Here is a 15316-nt window from a genome sequence, read left to right on the forward strand (position 1 = left end):
TGGAGGGATGGAGAGATGGAGGGATGGAGAGATGGAGAGATGGGAGGGATGGAGAGATGGAGGGATGGAGGGATGGAGAGATGGAGGGATGGAGAGATGGAGGGATGGAGGGATGGAGAGATGGAGAGATGGAGATATGGAGATATGGAGAGATGGAGGGATGGAGAGATGGAGGGATGGATGGAGGGATGGAGAGATGGAGAGATGGAGAGATGGAGGGATGGAGAGATGGAGGGATGGAGAGATGGAGAGATGGAGGGATGGATGGAGATATGGAGGGATGGAGGGATGGAGGGATGGAGGGATGGATGGAGGGATGGAGAGATGGAGAGATGGATGGATGGATGGATGGAGAGATGGAGAGATGGAGGGATGGAGGGATGGAGAGATGGAGGGATGGAGAGATGGAGGGATGGAGAGATGGAGGGATGGAGGGATGGAGAGATGGAGAGATGGAGGGATGGAGAGATGGAGGGATGGAGAGATGGAGGGATGGATGGAGATATGGAGGGATGGAGAGATGGAGGGATGGAGAGATGGAGGGATGGAGAGATGGAGGGATGGAGGGATGGAGGGATGGATGGAGAGATGGAGAGATGGAGGGATGGATGGAGGGATGGAGAGATGGAGAGATGGAGAGATGGAGAGATGGATGGATGCTGAGATGGAGAGATGGAGGGATGGATGGAGATATGGATGGGATACAACAGGGAGAGATGGAGGGATGGAGGGATGGAGGGATGGAGAGATGGAGAGATGGAGAGATGGAGAGATGGAGAGATGGAGAGATGGAGAGATGGAGAGATGGAGAGATGGAGAGATGGAGAGTGTGTGTGTGTGTGTGTGTGTGTGTCCGTCCACTGTAACGAAACACTTATAATTAATTCAGGTGAATCCATCTCAGGAATCAGTTGTCACATGTAATAGTAGATAGTAGACCTTACAGTGAAATGCTGAATACAACAGGTGTAGTAGACCTGACAGTGAAATGCTGAATACAACAGGTGTAGTAGACCTGACAGTGAAATGCTGAATACAACAGGTATAGTAGACCTCACAGTGAAATGCTGAATACAACAGGTGTAGTAGACCTCACAGTGAAATGCTGAATACAACAGGTGTAGTAGACCTCACAGTGAAATGCTGAATACAACAGGTGTAGTAGACCTCACAGTGAAATGCTGAATACAACAGGTGTAGTAGACCTGAATACAACAGGTGTAGTAGACCTCACAGTGAAATGCTGAATACAACAGGTGTAGTAGACCTCACAGTGAAATGCTGAATACAACAGGTGTAGTAGACCTCACAGTGAAATGCTGAATACAACAGGTGTAGTAGACCTCACAGTGAAATGCTGAATACAACAGGTGTAGTAGACCTGACAGTGAAATGCTGAATACAACAGGTGTAGTAGACCTGACAGTGAAATGCTGAATACAACAGGTGTAGTAGACCTGACAGTGAAATGCTGAATACAACAGGTGTAGTAGACCTCACAGTGAAATGCTGAATACAACAGGTGTAGTAGACCTCACAGTGAAATGCTGAATACAACAGGTGTAGTAGACCTCACAGTGAAATGCTGAATACAACAGGTGTAGTAGACCTCACAGTGAAATGCTGAATACAACAGGTGTAGTAGACCTGACAGTGAAATGCTGAATACAACAGGTGTAGTAGACCTGACAGTGAAATGCTGAATACAACAGGTGTAGTAGACCTGACAGTGAAATGCTGAATACAACAGGTGTAGTAGACCTGACAGTGAAATGCTGAATACAACAGGTGTAGTAGACCTGACAGTGAAATGCTGAATACAACAGGTGTAGTAGACCTGACAGTGAAATGCTGAATACAACAGGTGTAGTAGACCTCACAGTGAAATGCTGAATACAACAGGTGTAGTAGACCTTACAGTGAAATGCGGAATACAACAGGTGTAGTAGACCTCACAGTGAAATGCTGAATACAACAGGTGTAGTAGACCTTACAGTGAAATGCTAGAGCCAATACAGACTAGAGCCAATACAGACTAGAGCCAACTGTAGTCACAGACTGTGAGCCAACTGTAGTAGAGTCACAGACTGGAGCCAACAGGTGTAGTCACAGACTAGAGCCAATACAGACTAGTAGCCAACTGTAATCACAGACTAGAGCCAACTGTAGTCACAGACTAGAGCCAACTGTGAAGTCAACAGACTAGAGACAACTCACAGTGAAGACTAGAGACAACTGTAGTCACAGAAATGCTGAGCCAACTGTAGTCACAGACTGAGCCAACTGTAGTCACAGACTGGAGCCAACTGTAGTCACAGACTGGAGCCAACTGTAGTCACAGACTGGAGCCAACTGTAGTCACAGACTAGAGTGAAATGCTGACTAGAGCCAACTGTAGTCACAGACTACAGTGAACTGCTGAATACAACAGACTAGTAGACCTTACAGTGAAATGCTGAATACAACAGTGTAGTCACAGACTAGAGCCAACTGTAGTCACAGACTGGAGCCAACAGGTGTAGTCACAGACTGGAGCCAACTGTAGTCACAGACTGCTGAATACAACTGTAGTAGTAGAGCCAACTGTAGTCACATGCTAGAGCCAATACAGACTAGAGCCAACTGTAATCACAGACTGGAGCCAAGTGTAGTCACAGACTAGAGCCAACTGTAGTCACAGACTAGAGCCAACTGTAGTCACAGAGCCTCAGAGCCAACTGTAGTCACAGACTAGAGCCAACTGTAGTCACAGACTGGAGCCAACTGTAGTCACAGACTAGAGCCAATACAGACTAGAGCCAACTGTAGTCACAGACTGGAGCCAACTGTAGTCACAGACTCGAGCCAACTGTAGTCACAGACTCGAGCCAACTGTAGTCACAGACTGGAGCCAACTGAGCCAACTGAGTCAGACTAGAGCCAACTGTAGTCACAGACTAGAGCCAACTGTAGTCACAGACTGGAGCCAACTGTAGTCACAGACTAGAGCCAACTGTAGTCACAGACTAGAGCCAACTGTAGTCACAGACTGGAGCCAACTGTAGTCACAGACTGGAGCCAACTGTAGTCACAGACTGGAGCCAACTGTAGTCACAGACTGGAGCCAACTGTAGTCACAGACTAGAGCCAACTGTAGTCACAGACTAGAGCCAACTGTAGTCACAGACTAGAGCCAACTGTAGTCACAGACTAGAGCCAACTGTAGTCACAGACTAGAGCCAACTGTAGTCACAGACTAGAGCCAACTGTAGTCACAGACTGGAGCCAACTGTAGTCACAGACTGGAGCCAACTGTAGTCACAGACTGGAGCCAACTGTAGTCACAGACTAGAGCCAACTGTAGTCACAGACTGGAGCCAACTGTAGTCACAGACTGGAGCCAGGGTCAGGTGTTATAGTTCAGCCGTTGAGGGCTCAGGGGTTATAGTTCAGCCGTTGAGGGCTCAGGGTCAGGGGTTATAGTTCAGCCGTTGAGGGCTCAGGGTCAGGGGTTATAGTTCAGCCGTTGAGGGCTCAGGGGTTATAGTTCAGCCGTTGAGGGCTCAGGGTCAGGTGTTATAGTTCAGCTGTTGAGGGCTCAGGGGTTATAGTTCAGCCATTGAGGGGTCAGGGGTTATAGTTCAGCTCAGGGGTTATAGTTCAGCCATTGAGGGGTCAGGGGTTATAGTTCAGCCATTGAGGGGTCAGGGGTTATAGTTCAGCCATTGAGGGTCAGGGGTTATAGTTCAGCCATTGAGGGGTCAGGGGTTATAGTTCAGCCATTGAGGGGTCAGGGGTTATAGTTCAGCCATTGAGGGGTCAGGGGTTATAGTTCAGTTGTTGTTGGTCTATCATTCCATGTGGGTGTATTCATTAATGGACGAGAAAACACACTGAACGTTTGCAGATAGAAATATAAAATAGACAGTAACATGAATGGTGTCTGTCAGCTATCTAACAGAAAATCACGATACATTTCTAGCTGATCGTAAACGTTCTGTAACGTCACGTCCTTTTGAACAGACTTCTGGCTTGGTGACTGCCTGGAAGGGAGGGATGAAGGAAACAAATGGAGGAAGGGAGGGGAGCTATCAATTGGTCTATATTGGGGCACGGATCTGTAGCCTGTGCGCTTCTAAGCAATTTTTATCGTGGTTATTGTATTAGTATTTGATTAGGATCCCCAACGACTGTAAAAGCAGCGGCAGCTACTCTACCTGGGGATCACGAACGACTTCATGCAGCGGCTGACCCGTCTATAATGTCAACCTGAGAGAGAATGCGATGCCTCGCTCAAGGAGATGAGATAGACAGGCATTTATTAAACTATAGGTCTATAGCTGGACAAATGACAGGCTAATGACAGGCTATGTCTGTAGGCTAGTGGTGGTAGCCTAGGCCTATGGGCTTGGGAGCCAGGCACAGATAGACAATGTAGCCTAATGAGATTGTGCCTGAAACCTTTATCACAATTCTCCTTTTTTGAGATTAAGCCCAGACAATTAATTTAAGAATAGCAGCCATTGTATTCACTGTAGCTGTTTTGATCACCTGTCATCACCGAAGAAATAGTCTACCCCGATAAAAGCACCGAAAAAAAAAACAAAGATTCGTTAACCGAAATCTACCTGAGTGGCTTTGTGGAACTGCTTTTTCAGCCCCGCGACAGACATCGCTCCGGTTCGACGAGACGACCTCGCGCGTTCACCGGTAATCCACAATTCTTCGGCCTCTGGTTTTCAAAACAATGACTATAATCCGCCTTTCTTTCTTTAATTATTGATTTCTTGCTATCAAGTGTTCTTCGTTCCGTAGACTAACCTAGACTGCCGTGGTGTCCTCTCTATAAAGTGACCGAGGTAAAAATTCGTTTTACATTGGATATTCGGGTTTCTCTTGTCAACAGCCATTGAACCAAGCGTGCCATGACAATGATAATGATTTATTCTGAGTCAGGGGAGGATGGACAAAAATCCACTGCTTTTTGTTGTTGAAATTTCATTATTTATTTTTTGCTTTCAATCTTCAATAGCTATTAACCTAATATCCACAGAATATCCAGTGAAAAACCAATTTTACCTCTGTAATACGCCCATTGAGTTCATTCCAAGTGGCATTCTACAGTTGTGGCTGCACGCATATGCATGAGAGGAGGTTGCTGTCCGTGAGCTAGGCGATCACCTAATGGTTTTTCTAGATTCTTCTATTAGCCTATGATAAAAGGGAGATCAAGATGTGCGCATTTATTAGCTAACCATTTTGAGAAGAATATGCATTTCGGAAAGAGAGACCGATAGAGACAGAGAGAGAGAGAGAGAGAGAGAGAGAGAGAGAGAGGGAGAGACAGAGAGCGAGAGAGAGAGAGACAGGGAGAGAGAGAGAGAGACAGAGAGAGAGAGAGAGAGACAGACAGGAGAGAGACAGACAGAGAGAGAGACAGGCAAGAGAGACACAGAGACAGAGACATAGAGCAAGAGAGAGAGACAGACAGAGAGAGAGACAGAGCAAGAGAGACAGAGAGAGAGAGACATAGAGCAAGAGAGAGAGACAGGGAGAGAGAGAGAACTACAGAGACGGAGAGACAGGGAGAGGGAGAGACACAGAGACAGGGAGAGAGAGAGACAGAGAGAGAGAGACACAGAGACAGGGAGAGAGAGAGACGGAGATGGAGAGAGACAGAGACAGATAGAGAGAGAGAGACAGAGAGAGACAGAGACAGACAGAGAGAGAGAGAGAGAGAGACAGACAGAGACAGGGAGAGAGAGAGACAGGGAGAGACACAGAGAGAGAGAGACAGACAGAGAGAGACAGACAGAGATATCAGTAAGTGCTTCAGCACCATGGACAGCGTTCCACTTAGTTCAACTGAGTTTAATCTACCTACTGATCTTCTACTCACGGTTTGTCAATAAATATGGAGGAATGAGGACGAATGAATGAATAAAGAGACCTTGATACACTATATATATCCAAAAGTATGTGGACACCCCTTCATATTAGTGGATTTGGCTATTACAGCCACACCTGTTACTGACAGGCGTATAAAATTGAACACGCAGCCATGCAATCTCCATAGACAAACATTGGCAGTAGAATGGCCTTCCTGAAGAGTTCAGTGACTTTCAGCGTGGCACCGTCATAGGATCCAACAAATCAGTTTGTCAAATTTCTACCCTGCTAGAGCTGCCCCGGTCAACTGTAAGTGCTGTTATTGTGAAGTGGAAACGTCCAGGAGCAACAATAACTTATCCCCGACGTGGTAGGCCACACAAGCTCACAGAACGGGCCGCAGAGTGCTGAAGCATGTAGCGCCTCTGGAAGCAACGTCAGCACAAGAACTGTTTGCCAGGAGCTTCGTGAAATGGGTTTCCATGGCAGAGTAGCCGCACACAAGCCTAAGATCACCATGCTCAATGTCAAGTGTTGGTTGGAGTGGTGTAAAGCTCGCCGCCATTGGACTCTGGAGCAGTGGAAATGGTTTCTCTGGAGTGATGAATCACGCTTCACCCAAATCTGGGCTTGGCGGATGCCAGGAGAACGCTACCTCCCCGAATGCATAGTGCCAACTGTAAAGTTTGGTGGAGGATAAATAAAGGTCTGGGCCTGTTTTCCATGGTTCAGGCTAAACTCCGTAGTTCCTGAATAACTGTGTTGTTGATTAGTTGATAAACTGCATAAATACGTTGTTGATTCGTTGATAAAACTGTAGAACTACGTTGTTGATTAGCTGATAAAACTGTAGAACTACGTTGTTGATTAGCTGATAAAACTGTATAATATTGATTACACAGGAGATTGGTGGCACCTTAAGGAGGACGGGCTCGTGGTAATGGCTGGAGCGGAACGGGTGGAAGGGGGTCAAATACATCAAACACATGGTTGGATGCCATTCCATTAGCTCCGTTCCAGACATTATTACGAGCCTTCCTCCCCCTCAGCTGCCTCCACTAATTGATTAGTGTTCAAAAGACTGGCAGTTATGTAGACTGTCCGTTATGTAGACTGTTATGTAGACTGTCCGTTATGTAGACTGTCCGTTATGTAGACTGTCCGTTATGTAGACTGTCTGTTATGTAGACTGGCAGTGATGTAGACTGTCTGTTATGTAGACTGGCAGTGATGTAGACTGGCAGTGGTGTAGACTGTCTGTTATGTAGACTGGCAGTCATGTAGACTGGCAGTCATGTAGACTGGCAGTGATGTAGACTGTCTGTTATGTAGACTGTCTGTTATGTAGACTGGCAGTCATGTAGACTGGCAGTGATGTAGACTGGCAGTGGTGTAGACTGTCTGTTATGTAGACTGTCTGTTATGTAGACTGTCTGTTATGTAGACTGGCAGTGATGTAGACCGTCCATTATGTAGACTGTCTGTTATGTAGACTGGCAGTCATGTAGACTGGCAGTGATGTAGACTGGCAGTGGTGTAGACTGTCTGTTATGTAGACTGTCTGTTATGTAGACTGTCTGTTATGTAGACTGTCTGTGATGTAGACTGGCAGTGATGTAGACTGTCTGTTATGTAGACTGTCAGTTATGTAGACTGTCAGTTATGTAGACTGGCAGTGATGTAGACTGTCTGTTATGTAGACCGTCCTTTATGTAGACCGTCCATTACGTAGAATGTCAGTTATGTAGACTGTCTGTTATGTAGACTGTCTGTTATGTAGACTGTCTGTGATGTAGACTGTCTGTGATGTAGACTGTCAGTTATGTAGACTGTCTGTGATGTAGACTGTCAGTTATGTAGACTGTCAGTTATGTAGACTGGCAGTGATGTAGACTGTCTGTTATGTAGACTGTCTGTTATGCAGACTGTCTGTTATGTAGACTGGCAGTGATGTAGACTGTGATGTAGACTGTCTGTGATGTAGACTGTCAGTTATGTAGACTGTCTGTGATGTAGACTGTCTGTTATGTAGACTGTCTGTGATGTAGACTGTCTGTGATGTAGACTGTCTGTGATGTAGACTGTCTGTTATGTAGACTGTCTGTTATGTAGACTGGCAGTGATGTAGACTGTCTGTTATGTAGACTGTCTGTTATGTAGACTGTCTGTTATGTAGACTGTCAGTTATGTAGACTGGCAGTGATGTAGACTGTCTGTTATGTAGACTGTCTGTTATGCAGACTGTCTGTTATGTAGACTGGCAGTGATGTAGACTGGCAGTGGTGTAGACTGTCTGTTATGCAGACTGTCTGTTATGTAGACTGTCTGTTATGCAGACTGTCTGTTATGTAGACTGGCAGTGATGTAGACTGGCAGTTCCTCTGGTACTCAGCATCAACCTATGAATCTCTGCTGCTGCTGTGTGGTATTGATGCTGAACTGCAGGTTTATTTGGGTCATTTTATTAATGCGCTGTCTATATTTCAGAAAATAAAATAAATGAAAAATTAGACTTTTTATTACGCTCTCCGTAATTTAAATAAAAATGTAACTATAAAATGATGCCGTCTGATTAGCTTATTATAAGGAATTTGTAATGATTTCTACTTTAACTTTTGATACTTAAGTATATTTTATCAATTACATTTAATTTTGATACTTCAGTATATTTAAAAACAAATACTTTTAGGATTCAGTCCACCCAGTAGGACTCAGCCCTCACACTAGGATTCAGTCCACCCAGTAGGACTCAGCCTTCACACTAGGATTCAGTCCACCCAGTAGGACTCAGCCCTCACACTAGGATTCAGTCCACCCAGTAGGACTCAGCCCTCACACTAGGATTCAGTCCACCCAGTAGGACTCAGCCCTCACACTAGGGATTCAGTCCATTCAGTCCACCCAGTAGGACTCAGCCCTCACACTAGGATTCAGATTCAGTCCACTAGATTCAGTAGTAGACTCAGACTAGGATTCTCAGCCCTCACACTAGGATTCAGTCCACCCAGTCAGGACTCAGCCCTCACACTAGGATTCAGTCCACCCAGATTCAGTCCACCCAGTAGGACTCAGCCTCACACTAGGATTCAGTCCACCCAGTAGGACTCAGACTCACACTAGGATTCAGTCCACCCCTCAGCCTCACTAGGATTCAGTCCACCCAGTAGGACTCAGCCCTCACACTAGGATTCAGTCCACCCAGTAGGACTCAGCCCTCACACTAGGATTCAGTCCACCCAGTAGGACTCAGCCCTCACACTAGGATTCAGTCCACCCAGTAGGACTCAGCCCTCACACTAGGATTCAGTCCACCCAGTAGGACTCAGCCCTCACACTAGGATTCAGTCCACCCAGTAGGACTCAGCCCTCACACTAGGATTCAGTCCACCCAGTAGGACTCAGCCCTCACACTAGGATTCAGTCCACCCAGTAGATTCAGTCCACCTCAGCCCTCACACTAGAATTCAGATTCAGTCCACACTAGGATTCAGTCCACCCAGTAGGACTCAGCCCTCACACTAGGATTCAGTCCACCCAGTAGGACTCAGCCCTCACACTAGGATTCAGTCCACCCTCACACTAGGATTCAGTCCACCCAGTAGGACTCAGCCCTCACACTAGGATTCAGTCAGTCACACCAGTCCCCAGTAGGACTCAGCCCTCACACTAGGACTCAGCCCTCACACTAGATTCAGTCCACCCAAGGAATTGGCGAGACATTCAATAACGTGGCGAGACATTCTTCACAGATGAATCAACCGTGGCCCTTGAGCAATTTGCTCCAGAATAAAAGGAAGAATATCAAGAAGATTAACGAAAGCATAAAGATGAAGAAATGCTGTTTAGTTAGAATTGCAACACTTTATTTATGGCTGCAGGGGGCAGTATTGAGTAGCTTGGATGAGAAGGTGCCCATTGTAAACAGCCAGCTCCTCAGTCTGTTGCTAAGATATGCATATTATTATTGGATAGAAAACATTCAAGTTTCCAAAACTGTCAAAATATTGTCTAACAGAACTGATATTGCAGGCGAAATCCTGAGGAAAATCAAAATAGGAAGTGGCTTCTATTTTGAAAAATGAGCCAGAACGATAACATCGCGTCAAATGGTCACATGGGTTTTGCTCACGCAACAGAATTTGAATAGGTATTGCTTTTCCGTGAAAGACATTTGCGGTTGATATTGATTATACATTTTAAAAACAACCTGATGATTGATTATAAAAAACTTTGGACATTTTGGAAACTATTTGGAATTTGTCATGACCGCTCTTTCCTGTGGATTTCTGAACATTACAAACATTTTGGATCTAAAAAATAATCTTTATGGAACATTTGTGTAACTGGGAGTCTCGTGAGTGAAAACGTCCGAAGATCAAAGTTAAGCGATTAATTTGATTGCTTTTCGTGACCAAACTACTTTGATGCTATATTCATAATGCTTTGTCATGCAATCGATAAACATACACAAAAGCTTTCGCTGTAAAGCATAATTTCCAAATCTGTGACGACAGCTGGATTAAAAGGCTGAGCTGCTTTCATTAATATTTTGTAGTAATATTATTTGACTGTGGCACTATGCTGATGACAATTATCAGATTAGTGAAGTGAAAGTTGACATATATAGAAATAGTAAAGTAAAGATACCCCAAATTAAGTAGTACTAATTTTTTTACATAAGTTATTTTCACAGTTCACAGTTATTTTCACCACTGTCTAATGGCCGACATCGGGATCTCTCATTGGGTTAATGAGGCAACTAGTCACACCTGTGACAGGTCCTTTAAAAGGAGAGGTGGAAGAGGTAGACCATAACTTACAGACAACAGAGAGAGAGACACCCAGTGAGTCCCTTGGAAGAGTGCAGAAGGTGAGAGTGCATCATTATTTAATAGACTATCTGCATCACAAATGGTACCTAAATGTTATGTGGTCCTGGTCACCCTCTAGTACCAACCAGTCGTTCCACTGATCCAGTACAATCTCAGCTGATTAAATTAATCTATTTCTCTGTAGACCATCATGGCGCTATTGACTGTCATTCTGCTTGTCAGCACAGCTTTTTCTCTGGGAGGTAAGTGACCTACATCTCACTGTACTCACCAATATTTTAATATGTCCTATGTGTCCAGGTGTGAATTGAAACGTTTCTTTTCATAACCGGAACTCCATGGGACACCTTATATTAAACATAAAACACTTACTTCACACACACACACGTATGTGTTAATACACAGGTGTTATTTGGAAAATGTGTCTCTATTCATTACCGGTTCTCCATGGGACACCTTCTGAGAGGTCTGCCATTATCAACCTTGACACTGGAGAGATTTAGCTTGTGCCTTGCCTAAGGGCACAGATGGCTCTTTTTTAAATTTGTCATTTCACTAATTTGAGTTACTGGACCAACTCTCTAACCGCTAGGCTACCTGCCACCCCTCTAGTTCCAGAGATGTATATTGGTGTCTAGATGCTGGACTGAGGTATTCTGATATGAATGGTTTGCTCGTTCAACTGTATTGTCTAACTATCAAGAAATAACACTGATAAAATTTACAGTCTTAGTTTCATCAGCTGTTATACAAAAGACAGAAAGTGAATTTTGACTGCACAGGGCCCTTTAAACAAGTAGCAGAACTTCAATATTTAGCTGGGAAGTACCTAGGCAGCATTTGAAATGGAACATTTTTCTGTATAAACTACGACTAAGATTCCAGAATATGTCCTGCAATTTTACGTCCACATTACAATATATGTTACCTGTGTCTAGATGCTATGATATGACCCAAGACTCCCCTGTGAGGATGCTAACAGAACTTCAATATTTATCTAGGAAGCCACTTAGTTGCATCTGAAATGGGACCCTATTCCATGTAAACTTCTTCTGACCAGAGCCCATATTGAGTCCCATACGGGATTCCAGATGCAGCCGACGCTTCCAGAGTCATGTCCACATTACAATGTATGTTACCTGTGTCCAGATGCTACGAAAGGACCCAAGACCCCCCGTGAACCTCCTATAAATACTGTGAAAAATGGCCCGCCTGGAGACTACGGCTCCACGTGCGACTGCCAGGGAGAATACACTCCTGAGCACCACTGGGGCTCTACAGGTTACCACTCGCACATCAACAGCGCCTTGTACAGCCTTGTTGGGACACACACTTCAGTCACATTTAAAATCCTATTTTACCACTGACCTGTACTCGTACCCTAAACCAAAGGGCTAATTCTAACCTTAACCCCTCCTTGGAAATAACCTTTTGACCTCATGGGGACTAACCTTTTGACCTCATGGGGACTAACCTTTTGACCTCATGGGGACTAACCTTTTGACCTCATGGGGACTAACCTTTTGACCTCATGGGGACTAACCTTTTGACCTCATGGGGACTAACCTTTTGACCTCATGGGGACTAACCTTTTGACCTCATGGGGACTAACCTTTTGACCTCATGGGGACCTTTGACCTCATGGGGACTAACCTTTGACCTCATGGGGACTAACCTTTGACCTCATGGGGACTAACCTTTTGACCTCATGGGGACTAACCTTTGACCTCATGGGGACTAACCTTTTGACCTCATGGGGACTAACCTTTGACCTCATGGGGACTAACCTTTTGACCTCATGGGGACTAACCTTTGACCTCATGGGGACTAACCTTTGACCTCATGGGGGACTAACCTTTGACCTCATGGGGACTAACCTTTGACCTCATGGGGACTAACCTTTGACCTCATGGGGACTAACCTTTGACCTCATGGGGACTAACCTTTGACCTCATGGGGACTAACCTTTTGACCTCATGGGGACTAACCTTTGACCTCATGGGGACTAACCTTTTGACCTCATGGGGACTTTTAACCTTTGACCTCATGGGGACTAACCTTTTGACCTCATGGGGACTAACCTTTTGACCTCATGGGGACTAACCTTTTGACCTCATGGGGACTAACCTTTTTTGACCTCATGGGGACTAACCTTTTGACCCTCTAACCTTTGACCTCTTGGGGACTAACCTTTGACCTCTTGGGGACTAACCTTTTGACCTCTTGGGGACTAACCTTTTGACCTCATGGGGACTAACCTTTGACCTCATGGGGACTAACCTTTTGACCTCTTGGGGACTAACCTTTTGACCTCTTGGGGACTAACCTTTTGACCTCTTGGGGACTAACCTTTGACCTCTTGGGGACTAACCTTTTGACCTCTTGGGGACTAACCTTTTGACCTCTTGGGGACTAACCTTTTGACCTCTTGGGGACTAACCTTTTGACCTCTTGGGGACTAACCTTTTGACCTCTTGGGGACTAACCTTTTGACCTCTTGGGGACTAACCTTTTGACCTTTGACCTCTTGGGGACTAACCTTTTTTGACCTCTTGGGGACTAACCTTTTGACCTTTGACCTCATGGGGACTAACCTTTTGACCTCATGGGGACTAACCTTTTGACCTCATGGGGACTAACCTTTTGACCTCATGGGGACTAACCTTTTGACCTCATGGGGACTAACCTTTTGACCTCATGGGGACTAACCTTTTGACCTCATGGGGACTAACCTTTTGACCTCATGGGGACTAACCTTTTGACCTCATGGGGACTAACCTTTTGACCTCATGGGGACTAACCTTTTGACCTCATGGGGACTAACCTTTTGACCTCATGGGGACTAACCTTTTGACCTCATGGGGACTAACCTTTTGACCTCATGGGGACTAACCTTTTGACCTCATGGGGACTAACCTTTTGACCTCATGGGGACTAACCTTTTGACCTCATGGGGACTAACCTTTGACCTCATGGGGACTAACCTTTGACCTCATGGGGACTAACCTTTGACCTCATGGGGACTAACCTTTGACCTCATGGGGACTAACCTTTTGACCTCATGGGGACTAACCTTTTGACCTCATGGGGGGACTAACCTTTGACCTCATGGGGACTAACCTTTTGACCTTGACCTCATGGGGACTAACCTTTTGACCTTGGGGACTTTGACCTCATGGGGACTAACCTTTTGACCTCATGGGGACTAACCTTTTGACCTCATGGGGACTAACCTTTTGACCTCATGGGGACTAACCTTTTGACCTCATGGGGACTAACCTATTGACCTCATGGGGACTAACCTATTGACCTCATGGGGACTAACCTTTTGACCTCTTGGGGACTAACCTTTTGACCTCTTGGGGACTAACCTTTTGACCTCTTGGGGACTAACCTTTTGACCTCTTGGGGACTAACAATGTCACCAGGTTATTTTTTGTTTATTTACTTTACTTGTGTGGACTTGTGCAAAAAAAATGTTTCTAACATGTCTACTGCTGGTAGGTTCCTCTTCGTGTCTTACCAGAACTGGATGGACTATCCCGGAAACTCATCCTGGCACTGCACCAATCAAATGTGCATGCAGGTACACTCTCTCTCATTAGCTAAATGTTAATTATTTGTAGCTGCTTCTGAATGTTAATATTTTTTTATTTTTTTTGTGTAATTGTAGTGGTGCTTGCAGATGAAAGGTGTTGGAAGAGAAGATTGTGAAATACTTTGATGGGTCGTCTTTACTGTACTATGGGAGCTGATTCACATTCCATATACATGAAGAGATCCAGAGATACGAATGTAGGATAAATTGTGCTGTTATAATGAACCGTATGACCACCACACCTGTCATAAAGGCAGTCAAATTCCATGGGACCACTTCGTCATGGTAACTGGGCTTTAACAAGCTATTGTGCTGCTGATGGTCATGCGTAGTCTACTATACTTCCTGGTACTCAGCACTTTATTGCCCTCTAATCACTATCAATGTAATTGCAAATCAACTATTGATCGTGTACATGTGATTAGCAGATCTTTTTTATTGTGGGTGTAGTGAAATGCTTGTGCATCTAGCTCTGACAGCCCAGTAGTATCTAACAAAGTACGGTATACACACCGGTAGGAATGACTTAAGACTATAGTTCAGTAATTTTGTAATCAATGTTCATAAATTCCAATTATCTGTGATACCCAGAGGTTGTAAAGTTCCGTTCTTAAATAAAAACTGAATTCCCAGCTCACAATTGTGCAGATCCAGATTTATTTGCGAGACCTCTCTCATACACAAATGCATTCCTTTTACACCATTCTAACCTACGCACGTACATTAGGATTTTCTCACGAGTCTCACCTCAGTTTATAACCACTCGGCTGACAGTTCCAGGCTCCCCCCAGATACTAGAGTTCTGGAGGGTCTCTCCTCAGATATACAGCCAGGTCGGTTCAAACATTAATGAACCTCTTCTCTTTCGACACCCATACATTCATTTCTTCCTAGATCTATGCTACATAAACCCTTCCTAATGAACAAACATGATTTAACACTACTAGAAAGACACTTCTACCCTACGTTAAATGTATATGTCATTATTCATAAATCCCATAATCCACACTGACTAATT

General features: G+C 44.9%; 2 protein-coding genes and 1 long non-coding RNA gene across 12 annotated transcripts in view; 1 reads left to right on the forward strand and 2 right to left on the reverse strand.

The window, feature by feature from the left end:
• The window catches only part of LOC127915554 (endophilin-A1-like), a 28566-nt gene extending 23699 nt beyond the window's left edge, over positions 1–4867 (reverse strand). The window contains exon 1 of the mRNA XM_052495728.1: positions 4608–4867. Coding sequence (XP_052351688.1) covers positions 4608–4652 — 45 coding nt within the window. The 5' untranslated portion in view covers positions 4653–4867. The remainder of the gene's footprint in view (positions 1–4607) is intronic.
• A 5366-nt stretch (positions 4868–10233) lies between these two features.
• On the forward strand, positions 10234–14932 carry LOC118380164 (uncharacterized). The gene is made up of 5 exons (XM_035767154.2): positions 10234–10738; positions 10885–10942; positions 11850–11981; positions 14205–14286; positions 14374–14932. The coding sequence occupies exons 1-5, from the start codon at positions 10619–10621 to the stop codon at positions 14387–14389; spliced, it is 408 nt and encodes a 135-aa protein (XP_035623047.1). The 5' UTR covers positions 10234–10618; the 3' UTR covers positions 14390–14932.
• Positions 11988–14212, reverse strand: LOC127916426 (uncharacterized). 10 transcript variants are annotated; one of them, XR_008094989.1, is made up of 5 exons: positions 14026–14197; positions 13057–13209; positions 12966–13011; positions 12744–12789; positions 11988–12320 (listed from the first exon to the last, which is right to left on the reverse strand). It is a non-coding gene; the product is annotated as an uncharacterized LOC127916426 (long non-coding RNA). The 10 variants fall into 10 exon arrangements; XR_008094990.1 differs by lacking the exons at positions 12966–13011; positions 13057–13209 and adding an exon at positions 13873–13987 and having other exon boundaries at positions 12744–12812; positions 14080–14212; XR_008094988.1 differs by lacking the exons at positions 12966–13011; positions 13057–13209 and adding an exon at positions 13873–13987 and having other exon boundaries at positions 12744–12812; positions 14034–14197.
• Positions 14933–15316: the final 384 nt, after the last annotated feature.

Source organism: Oncorhynchus keta, chromosome 35 (assembly GCF_023373465.1).
Source record: "Oncorhynchus keta strain PuntledgeMale-10-30-2019 chromosome 35, Oket_V2, whole genome shotgun sequence".
Classification (NCBI taxonomy): Eukaryota; Metazoa; Chordata; class Actinopteri; order Salmoniformes; family Salmonidae; genus Oncorhynchus; species Oncorhynchus keta.